Source organism: Glandiceps talaboti, chromosome 8 (assembly GCF_964340395.1).
Source record: "Glandiceps talaboti chromosome 8, keGlaTala1.1, whole genome shotgun sequence".
Classification (NCBI taxonomy): domain Eukaryota; kingdom Metazoa; phylum Hemichordata; class Enteropneusta; family Spengelidae; genus Glandiceps; species Glandiceps talaboti.
This window is the reverse complement of record NC_135556.1, coordinates 902,307-919,709: the sequence shown is the minus strand read 5'-3', so window position 1 is coordinate 919,709 and position 17,403 is coordinate 902,307. Positions and strand designations below refer to the sequence as shown.

At 37.3% G+C, this 17,403-nt stretch overlaps 1 protein-coding gene across 1 annotated transcript in view; it reads right to left on the bottom strand.

The window, feature by feature from the left end:
* Window positions 1–17,403, bottom strand: part of LOC144439023 (uncharacterized) — a 131,689-nt gene that overhangs the window by 91,633 nt on the left and 22,653 nt on the right. Inside the window, exon 2 of the mRNA XM_078128264.1 lies at window positions 13,905–13,951. Within this exon, the coding sequence (XP_077984390.1) occupies window positions 13,905–13,951 (47 nt within the window). The remainder of the gene's footprint in view (window positions 1–13,904; window positions 13,952–17,403) is intronic.

Genomic DNA, 17,403 nt, shown 5'->3' with positions numbered 1-17,403 from the left:
AACAAATCTGAATAGCCTCCCCCCAGCGAACATGCACACCAAATATCGAAGAATTCTGACTGTCACTTTCGGAGAAGATGATGAAAATATAAAAAGTTGACGGACACAAATGATTCACCTATACTCTATACCTTAATACTCACCTATACCTAAAGCTATGCTTTCAGCTTTCGCTGACAGCAGAGCAAAAAACATGGCCAATGGCATTGTAGCACAACTGTACAGTTTTTAAAAAATGTTTATCCATATGCTCGTCCATGCTAACAATAGGTGTTCATTTGCTGAATGACTATCCAGTTGCCTATCCAACCATGTTGCTATCTTTGCGATATACACGATCATTTGGCTGTTGCTATGGGCGTGGTCATGTTGCTAGATATATTTACATACATTTTTTAATGTTTTTGTTCACTTGTGTATGAATTCCTGATATTATCTTTTCAATATATGTGATCATTTGACTGTTGCTATGGCATGGTCCGGGTCTTGTTTTGAATGTTTGTCCATTTGTCTTTCAATTCCTGTTACCTTTGCAATATATGTGATCATTTGGCTATTGCTATGGGTATGGTCTTGTTGCTAGGCACATTAGCATACATTTTTGGAATGTTCATTCATTTGTCTTTCAATTCCTGTTGTCTTTGCAATATATGTGATTATTTGGTTGTTGCTATGGGCGTGGTATGGCGGACCTTAGGCGACAATACAAAATCTTAATTCTTTGGTCAACTTTTCCTTCTAAAGCACACACTTTTAATTCTTTGAACTAAACTTTACTTTCCAAAGAATGAACTTTGAATTCTTGAAAGGAAACTTTTATTTTTCGAGGGTAAACTTTTAATTCTTTGAATAAAACCTTTCCTTCCAAAGAACACACTTTTAATTTTTTTAAATAAAGCTTTTCCCCATAGAACGAACTTTTAATTCTTGAAAGGAAACATTTCTTTTTCATGAGTAAACTTTTAATTCTTTGAAACAAAACTTTTGTTTCGTAAGAACAACTTCTAATTCTTGAAAGGAATCTTTTATTTTTTTAGTGTATAACTTTTAATACTCTGTACAAAAAATTTACATCCCAAGAACAAATTTTTTGCATATTCTGTATTAAACTTTTGTCTTTCAAGAACGAAATATAATACAATGTACTATGAACAAAACTTTTGTTTTCAAAGAGCAATCCTTATTTTCTGATTTGCTAATCACTACTCAATTCAAGTAAATCTGAAATTCCAAGTCAAAACTAAATTTCATGGTACCAGTAACGTTTAATTTCAATATGTAAAATTCTCTGCCTACGAGGGCGCAATTTAAGTTTCGTCAAGTACAATCTTTCTCTGCGTGGGTGTAATATAAACTATTTGCATCTTTTCTGACGTCAACATCATCGTATTTCTCTGGTATTTCTCATGTTATACCACAGTACCTACAAGCTACATTGTTGTTTAATGAACTACTGACATTGATAATTCTGTATTTTTATACACATTATTGTTGCTACAGTTCTTTTGTTCCTATAATTTAACTTCCTAAACACATCTTTAGAAGGTAATTTGACATTAGTAATTTGAAATACTCCCCCCCCCCCCTTTTCCGGCTACACATATTCTAATGTGTAATTATACAGCCCCCGACTCCACTTCAGATATGTACAGCATGTGTGGTACACTACATTAAAATAAAAATCAACATAAGCGTCCATGCATAACAATGAGAGATTTCTTTACAAATATATGTGGGCTTTGCGAAAAAGGTCTCACATTAGGCAATACTTGCAGATACTTAGTCAGCAGGGTTTTATCTTTCAATCGTGATTTTGGGCAGAAACAGTAACCCCATGAGAGGTACATGGGGAGGAGGTGTCCCCCCTCCCCGGCTCAGTAACCACTTAAAATATGGACGAGAGAGAGAGAGAGAGAGAGAGAGAGAGAGAGAGAGAGAGAGAGAGAGAGAGAGAGAGAGAGAGAGAGAGAGAGGGGGAGGGATTAGAGATTAGAGAGAGTCATCACCGAATATACATGTACAATATAAGTCGTGAGAATTTTTTTAATTTACTCGATAAGCGAACGTTTAATTCGATTGAAATCATGAGTGTAATATCTCTCTCTCCCCCCCCCCCCCCCCCCTTCAGACCATCGGAATTTTCACCCCTCCATCAGGAATCCTCCATTGTTTTAATACCCTCCCAATTCCCCCCCCCCCCACCTTAAATTTTGGCTCCAGCCAAAATAAATTCCACAGCATCTGCCGATGACCTATGCTCTGAAATGTACACAACTGTGTTTTCATACACTGCACGTTATAGCTACATTATTTCTTTATTTCTTTTGTCCCTTTCAAGTCAACTTTATATAACCACATACAAGGTGCCCTGAATACATGTATGTGTATTGCTTCATATACGTTATGTACTATTATTGTTCTTAAACTTCTGAAATTAAATAATTTTCTATTTCTATACACACGTTATGTCGCAATGTTTTTTGTCACTTTAATTCAACTTTACAGACACACAAAATGTTATTAGTATGAGAAGTAATGTTTATCTCTTTTCCTCTAGCTAATATACTTGCACTTGTTTAGCAAGCCAGTAAGAAAACAAGGGTTTCTGCGCCCCATCACAGAATACCATACAGACTAGACTACCTCATGCTATGGTAGAATTACTAAACGATGACAAGTTCTCAAATCAATATCTTTCCGAAGTTTACAGAGTCACGTATTACATGTAGATGACTAACACTGGCATAACAGGTGACATCACTGTTGCATTCATCAACTTGACAGTTTCGATAAAGGCCAAACCAGACAGGTGTATTTATTAGAACATTGGCTGGGGAAGTGGAGATCTAAGAACTTGTCATCGTTTAATAATTCTACCGTAGTATGAGGTAGTCTAGTCTGTATGATATCAGCCCTAAGAGGAGGCCGGTGAGGGTGGAACGGTATGACGCGTCTTACAGTCATAAATGGAATAGTGGTTTATTAAAGTAAGAACGTGTATGACTACTCCATGATGCGATAGAACTAACATCACAAAATCAAATTTTAGAATTCATTATCTTTCCGAATTTTACAGACAAGCATACATACTACTAACGCTGAGCGAGTGACGTCTTGCCTCGTTCATCAATGATAATAATTTGACATTGTTTTGATAACCGGTCAAGTCAGACAGGCCCTTAAGGGTGGAGTCATAATTTACAGCAGGGAGGGCCTGGAGAGAAATTATTTTGGTAAAAAAATTCGCAGCACCCCCATTTGTGCTCTCAGAAAAATGTCTTGTTCCCCCTATTAAAGTGAACCAAAAAAATTTTGAAGTCCCCCCTTACATATATTTCAATGTGTGATTATACTGTTCACCCACCCAACTTCCAGCATCCTAGAGATATACAATTGTATAGTACTAGTACACTACATCAAAATAAAAGTTGGAAATCAACTTTAGCGTCCACAAACCAAGGAGAGATTTCTTTACATAACAGATGTGGGCTTTGCGAAAAAGGTCTCACAAAATACTTGCAGATACTTAGTCAGCAGGGTTTTATCTTTCAATCATGATTTTGGGCAGAAATAGCATTTCCCCATTATAACTAGTGGGCGGATGAGGGAAGGAGTGTCCCCCTCCCATGGTGAGCAGTTCGAACTTGTGGGGGACCATTTAGAGACATGAAATTTCTAATATACACAGTATCGAAAGCCATACAATATTTAAAAATCATCTTCAATACACCAATCTTATTCTCAATATATTATTATACTGTCAGCTTTATGGATATACACTTTACTTATACATTTTGGCAGACATGCATTACTATCATAGTTAATATATAATATATAGGTAAAATGAAGTGTACAATGTAAACGACTGCTCCTGGGGTCTGAATATTCAAAAAAGGAGAGAGAGAGAGAGAGAGAGAGAGAGAGAGAGAGAGAGAGAGAGAGCGAGAGAGAGAGAGAGCGAGAGAGACAGACAGACAGACAGACAGACAGACAGACAGAGCGAACGAACGAGCGAGCGAGCGAGAGAGAGAGAGAGAGAGAGAGAGAGACAGACAGACAGACAGACAGAGAGAAGAGAGAGATTAAGAAACACAACACATTCGAACACAAGAACTGTAGCAACAATAATGTGTATGGAAATACAGAATTGTCAGAAGTTTATTAAACAACAATGTACATGTAGAGCTGAGAAAGTATTTGAAACCCTATGCTCAGGGGTAGGTAACAAATATTAGTCTAGAGCACGATCGATATAGTGACAAGTACAAATAATAAATATAAAAGTTGCAGGAAAATTCTACATAGTACCTGGTACAAGTCGTTTAGTTACAAGCCAAGTCTTGAGAAATATGAGAAATACCAGAGAAATATGATGATGTCGACATCAGAATAGATAGGAACTTCAGGAAGGTAGGATGGTAAATTGGGGTCTTGTTGTGATATCGACACCATCGTATCTCTCATGTAATATTATCTCAATCCACGGATAGTAGTGTGACAGGCAGGGCCCGGGAGGCAGGGTCCCTCAATCAGGTCTGATAGCACCATAGCACCATAAATTCACATTTTTACACCTTATTTGCATATTACTGAAGAGATCATTATATGCTTAATATTTCTTCATCTATACACCCATAGATGCATCCCTGTTAAATTTCAGCCAAATCTGCTGAGTAGTTTTGGAATTATAGGTTTTTGACCAAAAAGACACATTTTTAGCCCTAATTTGCATATTACCAGGGGAATCATCATGTCATGAACAAATCTTAATTTACCCACATCTAAGAATGTCCCATGCCAATCTGCCCAGTACTGTTGGAGTTTAAGTTTTTTGACCAAAAATCACATATTTTGACCCAAAACATCCCTTATACAATCATTTTCATTTGAACAATTTCCCAACTAGACACCAGAAGTAACATGACCACCAAATACATGTGTATCATGGCAATCGTTCCAACAGTTTTTGACTTTAAGTTGTTTACACACATCCACAGACAGATACTTTGTCATGCCTATAGCACTTATGAACCTTCAGTTCAGTTGTGCTAAAAACTATGGTAACAGTTTTTTTTTGACAAGTGTGCTTGCTCAGGTTAATGTATGTGCCAAATTAACGGAATCTGAAGAGTGCATGATACTGCATAATTACTGAATATCATTCATTATTCGAATTACTCATAAAGGTAAAAGTTGTATCAACAAAGTTCATAGGACAGGTGCGTATTATTATGGTTGATATATGAACCAAATTATATGAAATTTGAAGCTTGTATTTTTAAGATACAGCCTAGTTACCTAAAATCATTAATTATGCAAATCTTTCATTAAAACTGTAAGCTATATCAACAAAATTTATAGGACATATCTGCTTTGTTATGGGTAACATTATGTACTAAATGATATTAAAATTCAAGTATGCATTCTTAAGATGTACACATGTATCCTAATTACCGAAAATCATTAATTATGCAAATTATTCATTAAAACTGTAAGATACATCAACAAACTTTATTGGAAATATGCGTTTTCTAATAGTTAACGTACATTTGTATGTACTAAATTATATACTGAAATTGGTGTGCATTCTCAAGATATAGCCTAATTACTGAAAATAATTAATTATGCAAATTAAACTAAATTATATTGGAATTGAAGAATGCAGTCTTAAGATATTGCTTAATTAGTTGATTTCATTGATATGCTCTTTTTTGTACCATCTCAAGTTGTTGTGCTTGATCACTTGTAAGTTCATTATGCCACAGTGGACAAGCGTATTCTACCACTGGTCGTATAATTGAGGTATAGTACAACAATAAGTGCTTAGTACTCAATCCTGATCTCTTGAGTAGAGTAAGAAAATACAACCGTTTAGATGCTTTACTGTATATATAATCAACATGGTCTGACCATGAAAGAGTGTTATTTATCATTACCCCGAGAAGTTTCTGAATGGTGATTCTTTCGACGACTGTGTCATTTATTTTGGTGAGGGGAATTTCTCGCTGGTCTTTCTTAAATGAGATTATCATGTCTTTTGTTTTGTCTGGATTTAATTTCATATTGTTTGCCTTAGACCAGTCAGTTGTGTAGTTTATTGCCTGTTGCATATTACTCGTTGATAAAGTTTCGGACAAAGTGGTATCATCCATGAACTTACATACAAGTGACCGAGTTTGTGGTTTCAGGTCGTTAATCATAATGAGGAATATTTCAAAGTTGAGTGCTATTTCAGTGTTCTCCCTGCACGAGGTAAAAGGGAGAACGTAGCCTCTTGTAATTTCTCAGCGCCCTCTTGTTAAAACAGAAATAAATACTTCCAAAGAACTATTTTCTGGTAAAAGTGCAGAAAAAGACCCATGAAAACCACTGTCACATTATCAGCGATGACCTACAATTATGCTATTTACACGATTTATTTAAGCATAGACCCTCCACCCACAGGATACGCAACTGCGGTAAACATCAAAGGATCTCTAAATGTTTATTGTACGATGTTTGTTTGCATACATTAAGCTAAATAAGCATTTCCTGTCCGTTTTCGAGTTGTTTACACTCACCATCACTGTGACTCGTTGAGAGTTGCTAGCTGTCCGACATGTTTTTGACTAAATTTTCCGACCATTTCGAAGTTTACAACTGGTTGAAGCAGTGTTGCAGCCAGAGGGGGTTTTTGGGTCATTTGCCACACATTTTTTGGACCTGACCCACAATTTTGGAAGTGACGGGTCATTGATGACCCACACTATAATTGTATGCAAATATGTTTAGCAACATGACCACACCTATAGCACTAGCCAAATGATCACGTATACTTTGTATTGCATAGATAACAACAAGGTTGGGCAGGCAACTGCATAATCATTCAGCAAATATCTAGCATGGATCAGCATATGGGTAAATATTTTTAAAACCTGTACAGTTGCGCTAAAACCCCATTGGCGCTTTTTTTATAATGTCCCCCAAAAATTTATGATGACCCAGAAAAATGAAAGTCTCGGGACACCATGTCCCACTCTTTCAAAAGGCTGGCTGCAACACTGGTTGAAGACCCCAACAAGATATATAGTTAAGTATTTTAGGTAAATGCATACATAGTCTTGTTGTGTATTTTGTTGTTCTATGGCATGAAAAGAAGAATTGATTGCGTAAGCTGTCCATTGTTTGCGATTGTTGCAGTACGCTTTGAGTACAGTGTTTCATTCATCACGGTTGTAACCCGATTTCTCTCAGTCAGAAATAATTCTTGAAATTTTGAGTCAATTTATTGATGCTTTTTTTCACGTTTTAATATGTTAGGCTGTTTTCATTGATCAGGATGAGGCATGTTATCGTAACTACATCATAACTACCTCTATTGTCGCGGTTTATGTATTCACAGAAAATGATATATTTCATCAAAAACATGTCTCCAAAACGATTACTAGAGTACTACACTTCAAATTTCTGGCTGCTAGTCGATTGTCTTTGCGGAATTTCAAACTTTAGAGCGTTCTCAACCAAACTATGACCGAACTAACTGAAAAAATGAGAAGTACTCCAACTGTGACTTGAGAGATTGTATTTACACAGATTACCTTTCAAGTTGTGACTCAACTTTAATATTTGAATGAATTGTAACCCATTTTTGACTTCTTTGAGTTGAAAAGTACAAAACTTTTAATTATGTTCATGAGCATAGTACATGTGCCAATGTGTTATGTTTGGGCTATTAAAGTGTACTGCAAAGGTTCATAATTTTTTTCGTAATTATGTTTACTTTGCCATAAAAATAAAGGAAATCGGGTTTGTAATAGTACAATATAATTCGAGAAATTGCGCGAAAAATGAGGCACTCGGCTCAGCCACAGAGCACCTTCAGGTAAGTACCTCTCATTTGCATATGGATAGGACAGCGTTTGGAACTTTATAACATCACTGCAGGAACACAAACGCGTTCGTCAGTGTATCTTTACATTCAAAGCCATTATGGTCGAACCAGAAGGTCAACTTCACAACCCGTTTTCGCCAGAACCCGACGTTGAATATTGGTCAGATTCCTCAAGCGTAGAGCAATACACTCCAGCATTAACATCTGATGGTGTGATTTAGCCAAATTCATTCAAACCGACCGCTGGCAGTAACGATAGTTCCTCTGGTAGTGAATGAGTGAGGAAGTAGTGGTCCATCACACAGAGCCTGAATGACACTGTTTTATAAGGTTTTTTTTTTATGTAAATTTCACAGACAAATGTAGTCATGGCTAGTACACATTACATGTATGTGTACATTGTAATAGTATACCTGTGTTTAAATATCCATCATGCAAGTTTAGTGCTTGTTTTCTGACTATGCCTTGCTGTCTTGTACCGCAACATGGACCATCAAGCTATTGTTTACGTCCTAGTGAAACCGTGTTGTTTACATAAAGTGAAGGGTGTTATCAGCGTCCTCTGTTAACATAACTATTCAATGGGTGGAAAACAGCTCCTGCAGACAATCTAATCAAAACGAAAATTATCTAATATTTCCGTACCCATCGAACATACAGAGATCGGATGAGAATGGCTTCAAGAGTTCCCAAAATATTCTCTCAAGTTGTTCAGATGTAGTATGTGTCATACTAGTAACAGTACATTCGATCTATGACCTCAAAATCTTCGCGAAAGTAGACCCACAAATTCATTAGATCAGAACGTTTTGTTGGATAACCATCCCTCTTGAAAGCTACAATGTATGTGTACACGCACTTTATTTCATTTTTACTACGTTCATTACCATCCACACAGTGACATGAAGTGATTTCATTTTCTTTCAAAGCACGGCCCGGCCCGTGTTCACTGAAGCCGGCCGTACTGTGGTGTATTGCGTATTGTCTCCGACCATTTTTGTTTGAGTTTTTGATGGATAGACATGTCTTACGTTGTGGAAGTTATTTGACCTGGGAGCATGAAGTGCTGACTGTACTTTGCTGTGTGCATCCACTTTGGACATGTGATTGGCATGACACAGTAATTGTTCAGGTAGACAAAACAACGGAAAAAAAAATAGCAACATTATAATGAGCGTTGCGTCTTTTTACTTTGATATGATTGCGATGAAAACGACTCCCAGCAACATGGAAATCAAAACATACAACCGGACTACGCATTGTTTCCAAAAAAATGCTATCGTACTGAAAACATTTTATGAAGCTAACTTGCTTTCTTGAAAACATCATTTCAAAATATTTTATTTGTTTCCCTTTTTTTCGCTTTGATCATGGCTTCAAGGGTGGCGTGGAGAACCCCGGCCCAGGTAGCATTACCGGCTTTCACTGTATGGCATCACTGTCCAGTTTTTACACGTGGTTTCAACTGCCTTCACCCATTATTACCTACTCAGTTATATCACTCGGAAATGTGTGTAGGGTGATCGTTTCACTGCGGGTGCTGCCGACAAAACACCAAGGAACCATTGTTGTCGGAAGACTAAACTGGTACACCACAATATATACAGTTACAGATAATAATATATAGCAAGGGTAATTAGTAATTCATAAGTAAACATTACACAAAGGCTTAGAAGGCTTTTGTAACACGTGGGACCTCAACACCTTTCGTGAGCTGGTTGAGGTGCCGAAGTTAGTCGAAGCACAGGGGATTAAGGGGGCAAGTATTTTGGCGACTTTCTTGCCAATGCGCACAAGAATTAGAAGTATGAATGCAAATTCATTTATTTTTATGGCAAAATAAACATAATTACGAAAAAAATTATCAACCTTTGCATGTACACTTTAAGAGACTTAGAAAGGGTTACAATACAGAACTGTGAACAACATTCTCATTCTAGTAATATCATGGATCTATATCTCAATAATACTATAGATCAATGGTAAAGTGATATTGTAATGTTTGAAACAGAAAATCCACACATATCAACTCAAATTTTTCATGTTTTTAGCATAATGATGGTCTAAGGGGGGCCACCAAATGCATTCATTTCAATTCTAAAATCTTCAACTTCAGCTTCCCACAAATGCAAAATCTTCATGTATAGATTATATACTTTTAGAGTTTGGAACGTAAATTCCATATAATTCCAGCTTTCCTAAGAAAAATAGCACCAATGGCACAACTGTAGTTTTTAAAAATGTTTACCTACAAGCTGATCCATGCTAGGTATAGGTGTTCATTTGGACAATCCAGTTGTCTATCCAACCCGGTTGTTATCTTTGAAATGTAGGCGATCATTTCGCTTTTGCTATGGGTATGGTCATGTTGCTAGACATATTTGCATACATTTTTTGAATGTTTATTCACTTGTCTATTAATCCCTGTTGTTATTTTTTGCAATATGTGTGTGATCATTTGGCTGTTGCTATGGGCGTGGTCTTGTTGCTAGGCATATTTACATACATTTTTGAATGCTTGTTCACTTGTCTATTAACAAATCCTTGTTATATTTATGAAATACACCATTCTGCTGTTGCTATGGGTGTGGTCATGATTGTTAGGACCAATTGTGTCAAAAAATATTAAAGAAAATCTGCAGAATAACACTTCTAGAAACATTTCACTAAATTTGCTTGAAATTGAGCTTGAAAATTGAGCTTGAAAGTTCGGCCGACACAGTATACAGCGACTGTGCAGTGTGCGTATTATACCATAGACAATGGATGGCAGTTGTCTACTGCATATAACACTTTTGACTCGACAGAGGTGGTAATTTTGTTTCATTGTAATGTGTCATAATTATGTAACACATATAGTTTTATAAATAAAAGAATGAATTTCACGAAAAAGAACCTTTTGTATGTTTGTTCAAAGATCGGAATACAAATGTACCGGGGAGACAGCTGTGTTGACGTATCACACAACAATGCACTAGCGATGGCAAAGGAACTGTCTGAAGTAAATCGCTGTTTTGTTTATCATTCATTGCAATGTCCCGAAAGGGTTGAACGGGCCAATTTTATAACTTTACCACTGTACAGTGAATCAAAATATGGAGCTTGGACGACAGCGTATGAATATAACAGGGTGTGCTGTACGCCAGGGATGTACGTACGTGGCAGGGTGGAGCCGAAGACAATTGCACTTACAGCTACAAGACTTTTGCAATTGAAACTCATGATCCAAAAAATCTGTTTCGGTACCATTTTGAATAGTATTCTGCCTTCTTTCCTTGTATATTTTTGTCCAGACGCGTTACATTATTTTCTGTTGATGCAGCATGTACTATGTGTATCATAACACGGAAAGTCGGGTTGACGTCATGCTCAGTTTAGATTGAGATGATCGACATACTGCCACTTCCAACGACATGGTGAAAAAGAATGCTTTGTTACATCATAGACCCTACACCAACGTTGGTGTAGGGTCTATGGTTACATGTCATCAATTCAAAATAATACGCAGATAATGGGCGGAAAAAACCCCAAAATTTACTTCTTTAAAAAAAAGATTTACAGGTTCGTTATTATTTCGGGGGAGTTTGAATTTATTGTGTGATTTGGCACGCTCGGTATGTGTAACAGGGTGTACCGATTTTCAGCCTTCAATGCAAATGCCAAAACCACGTAAAATAGGATGTCATTATTTCCGGGTTTACACATGAGGTAAAAGAAGGGTTTCGATTTGCTCAACTTCCTGTTTATGAATAATATGAATAATAGGTGTAAATGTTCCTAGACACACCGATATTCAAGCGCTTTCCATTTCAAATTTGCAATTCAAAACCGATTGCCACTTTTTTTGGAAACTGTCGTTTTACTCAGTTGCAACGTCAGTTCCAGTTTGTCATCAAGATGAGCAGCAAGATACTGATTGCCGTCAATGAAGTTCAAAGGGACGCTATCAAGGCTCTCTTTGCAAACTCCGGATGGGAACTGGTTATTGATTCCGAGTCACCCGACCTTGACAACACTGGCATTGTTGAGTCAACTGAAGAGGTCTCGGCCAGCAACGACAGTGGTATTGATATCGGTGACGAGGCCTCGGCCATCAATGACAGTGGTATCAGGGTCAGGGACGATCTGCAAGATCAAAACAACGACATTGCTTTGCATCAAAACGAATGTCCGCACTGCCTTTGCTACCCGTGTGTCACAACATACCGACAAGACTGGCTTGGTATGGGCCAGGAACCTTGTGACGAAAATGTTTTGGTTCGCCATCGGCTCTACCGAAAGTATTGGAATATGCTCGACCGAAGAAATGCGTGGAACGATCCACGCTACTTACTTAGGAAGCAGCAACTAATGCAGGCTGATGATGTTGCCATCAGTCGTAGGGAAGTGATGCCTAAATGCGTCACTTCGCAGGTACGGTCTCTTTATCCAAATTTACCCGGTGTGCCGTACAGAGGTCATAGCTGGGCGTAAGCTCGGTCTAACCGAACGGCTGAAAAGCCACAAACCAAACGGCCCTTTTCAGGGCCACCACATCCTCCAAAAAGAGTGTACCTTACCTAAACTACACATTCATGTTTTGCGTATGTCGGTGTTGTCATTTGTTAGCAATTTTATTCGAATTTCAGATCAAAACACCTTTCTAATTGGTTTTCTACTGTATGTGTAAATGGTACTCCCATTACCAAAAAATAAAACCCAAACAGAAAGACAATCACACACACACACACACACACACACACACAAACAAACAAACAAACACAAAATAGTCACATTTCTACCACTGTATACTTTTGCCTTGTCGCCGGACCGTACTTCTGATTTGATCATTACCGTTATGTTATTATGGTAGGTAGAGGTAAATAATCTAGCGAATTGATTATCGAGATACTACCAACCCCCCAGGGAGTTACGCAAACGTTTACACAGTATCTGAGTGACAGCTGTTTGGACGCTTCTAACCTAACATTTCGCCACATACCACATGACAACATACATCAAATTTCGCTCCCAGATCATCATAATTTACAAAACAATTCACACAGGCACCTCTTCTACATATTTATAATTCATTTTGGGATACATTTAGAGTAAATGCTCGGGAAATAGCCGTGATTTTGACAGTTTTCTTGGAGCACCCAGGCGATGTTAGGCGTACGAGAGGCTTTGCATAAATGAGCGTCCCTACTGTAATCCTCCTTTTATAGTCGATACGGGCCTTTAAGTTTCTTGACCAAAAACCATATATTTTGACCCAAATCACACACCGGTGGTAAGATCATGTTGATTTGAACAATTTCCCAACTAGACACCCAAGGTAGTATACCCACCAAATATCATGGCAATCGGTCTGGCAGTTTTTGACTTTTTAAGTTGTTAACACACACACACACACACACACACACACACAGGCATTTGCCATGCCTATAACACTACTGAACCTCATCAGTTCAGTTGTGCTAATAATTATTTGTATTTCTACTGGATAGTTCTTCAAGTAGAAACTCACATCTCCCAAGAAATTCAGTGAGGGCCATCCCTAATGAGTGAAATGTTCCTGTTCATGACCTTACTAATGTATAAACAAAACTACTAAATTTATTGATGAGATGAAAGTCAAGGTCAAAGTAAGTGTCTAAATTAAAAGCTTCCAAGTGTACATATTTAAACAGTGTCTCTAGCCATACAACTGCTGAAGTCATTGAGCAATTTGCTGTTTGACCTCGTACATGAAGGTCAAGGTCAAAGCTAAAGCATTCAAATTGAAAGTTCACTTCTATATGGCACTGGTATCTGAATGTTGTCTCTGGGTACAACGCATCCAAAGTTATACAGCAATTTCCTGTGACATACATTTTGTAATTTGTATGTACCATATACATGTAGTATTTGACATGTGTGCCACGCTTGGTTGAAGTGGAGACATAAGGGTCCAAAATATGATTGTCCATGGACGGACGGATACGGGTCATTATTAGCATAATACCTATATATAATACCTTATTATGGCCTTCGAAGTGGACTTACAACTTACTTGGTACAATGTTGATCCAGTTTACTTGTAATAATACCACCTCCATGCTGTCAAAAAAGAGGAAAATCAATTATTTAAATTGTTTTTAGATAAATGAGATCATTGGATGCAATGTACATTGTACTGCTCTTGGATTATATTATCCAGAACTTGCAATAAAATATCAACTATATTAGAAATGCACTTTTCTGATATGCCACTGCGGGACGAATCGGTACCTATTTGTTTCCTATTCTGCGAAGCGCCGACTGTGCCTGAAAGGTCAACAACGGGGTCATATTTGACAAGCAACTAATGAATATTCATAAGGCTGTATATTACCGTCTGGTTTACAACGATTTTGTTCGTACTTGCCGCATGAGATATACATGTATGTCAACAGGCCCTATATTATTGTGCCAGTGTATGTTTATGAATCAGGGAGATGCCTAAGCTGGATAATTTTCTTGCAATAGTCCTTTATTTATGTCTGTGCTGCATTGTGGATTTTTGGTGCCGTTATTTTTAGAGACGACCAGCCAACATGTCGTAACATTGTATCAATTTCCAGTGAAAAGAATATCGATCGATACATCCACTGTTGAGTTACAGTGGAAAGTTGGTGTGTTTATCATTTACACTCCTTGATATTTTGTCGTGTTAGGACCTTATATCTTACATATATCAGCCAACATTTGGTAGTTTTGATTTTAGGATGAAGTGCCCTTGTAATTCGTACTTTTTATAACATTTACTGACCTATTTTCGTAATTTCAAGCCTACTTTAAAGATGTGTGTTGGCGTAAATATCGTTAGTTTTGTCAACAGCTAAGAATACTTTACGATAAAATCATACTCAAATACAAATTACAATAATATAGGGTATTAATTCAAAATTCTAAAAAGATACGAATTTAGCCTATTATACTCTGAAAATGGATGCAAAATTTGAAAATCATAGGTCGAAATTTGAAAAAATTGAACCGACGAGAAGTTCACACCCTGTTGAATTCAGTAAACGCCATTGTGGTCTATGGGAAATTACGCAAAATCATGACATCGCCGTGGATACTCGTCACCTCATAAAACCCCTCCGTTTAACTTTTTTATTTTTCTGTTACTTCAACCAATATTTGAGATGACATGTCTCACTATGTCGCCCTAAAACTCTATCGTTTTACTTTTTCAAATTTCAATCCCATTCAGGAAAAATGTTAAGGTTTCCGTCTTTCACTCGGCGGCCGCATATTTTAGTATGCCAGGCATATGAATGTTTACGACTCTATGAAATATTGAAATTATGTAACTATGGTTTTCATAATACCATATATTATCGTACTGAACATCATGTACATGATACACTAAGTTTGAAATTTGTATTCCGGTTTGCAGTGTAGTAAATATGACCATACTTTTTGACTATGCTAAATTTAATTTACTGAGCCGTGAGCGCGTCTGAGACGTGATTGTCCAGTGAAGGTGTATACGTGTAAAGGAAACAAAATAGGGAGTGTTCAGTCTGCAGTGTGCTAGCGCGAAAATGGCAGGAATGTACATTTTTAGTGTCGCTGGTTAAATGGTAATTATAAATGGAAAACTATGGCGGTCGCTAAGCAGTGGCAGGGGATGGATGACATGTGAATTTTTCTCACTTTGAACACCCCAAATTTGGCCTCTCCTGACACTATTGACAATAGACCATATTCTTAAATGGCAGACAAGATCTCACAAAATGCGAGAGTTTCTGCTTTTGGGGGGGGGGGGGGGGGGGGGGGGGGGGGGGGCAAACGCTGAAAGGAAACCATTGTGTAACTTGAAAGACACAGTATAGCGTGGGTTGTCACTCAGAGCGTCTACATTCAGTATGACCACTGCAACTTTGTTTTTCAAATCGACGTGGATTGAATTTAGTAACCTTCCAACAACGACCTGTCCTACATGTACAAAATGTATGTATCATCTTGGAGTAATTATACTGTCTGAATAATTACTCCAAGGTATCATATACCATGACATCAATAAACACAACAAACTCGATTTGCAATTCAAATTGTAAAACGTTTTACTGTCTCTGCAAAACATAGTTTCAACTAAAAATTGTATTTACCAGTTCTCATGCTTTTTAGCCTTCAAGTTGTTTCTATCAAATCGTTTTTATTTGCACGTTTCCGTATTTTATGCACATTGATTTTGACTGTCACACCATGACAGTGATGAACACATTGACGGCGACCGTGTTTCAACTATCACTTGAAAATATCTACAAATCTGTTTGGAATTACTTGTACTAAACTATTGCTTAATAATTATTTTAGGTGATCGAACTTTTGATTTTCACATTAATAGAAGGATTGAATCAACATCAGTTGATCGATCAACTTGCTGTGAGTGCTGAAATAAACGTTAGCAATACCACCATCTACGACACTTTAGTTCAAGTTTAGAGGCCATGTCAAACATGTGACATCTCGGCTCGTGTTGTTCACCGACACTACTTAGGTGACAAAATGGTACATTCTAATTTCCAATTATTGAATTCTAATCTAAATGAAAGTGATGTCCAATATTTCCGTACCCATCAAACTTGCAGAGATTGGGTCAGAAAGGGTTTCACTAGCTGACAACACATGACGCAATGTACATGTAATAACATGTGGTCTCAATGTGGGCAAGTCCACTGCTCATGGATGGGGGGGGGGGGGGGGGGGGCAGTGACAAAGTCTCAAAACAGTCCGTTTTTACGTGTACATGGTGCGTGACTAATGACACCCAAGTGAAATCCAAATCTATCCAGACATGATATGATTCTTTTTTTTACGTAATTTCAAATCATGAATACATATACCAATCAAAATTTAGAAATACATGTAATTTTGAAGTTGTTTTTTGGATGTTGATATCAATTTTTTAACATTCGTGTTTTGGAACCCATCAGAAATCAAAACATGAACAAAGTTTCACTTTCTTGAGCTGTTAGTGGGCACTGAATAACGTCTTTGTTAATACCCTTTGATCATCAGGCACATGACGTGGCACAATAAATGGATAGAAAACCGCCCAGGTTGAGAGGTAATCACACCTAGGGTATAATAAATCAATAAATCGATAGAAAACCGTCCAGGTTGAGAGGTAATCACACCTAGGGTATAATAAATCAATAAATCGATAGAAAACCGTCCAGGTTGAGAGGTAATCACACCTAGGGTATAATAAATCAATAAATCGATAGAAAACCGTCCAGGTTGAGAGGTAATCACACCTAGGGTATATTGAATCAATAAATCGATAGAAAACCGTCCAGGTTGAGAGGTAATCACACCTATAGATGCGAATTTGCATCGCTATCTTCACTGCTCAGCCTTATGAAGTCTAACACCACAAATAGATCTGTGCGATTTAGGATAAGAACTGAAAACTAATTACTAGATGACGAATGACTTACTTTCAATCAGTGGGTGAACGTACAGTATTGTAATAAAATTTGATCTTTTGCTACACTGTGTCAAGTCTATTACTACCT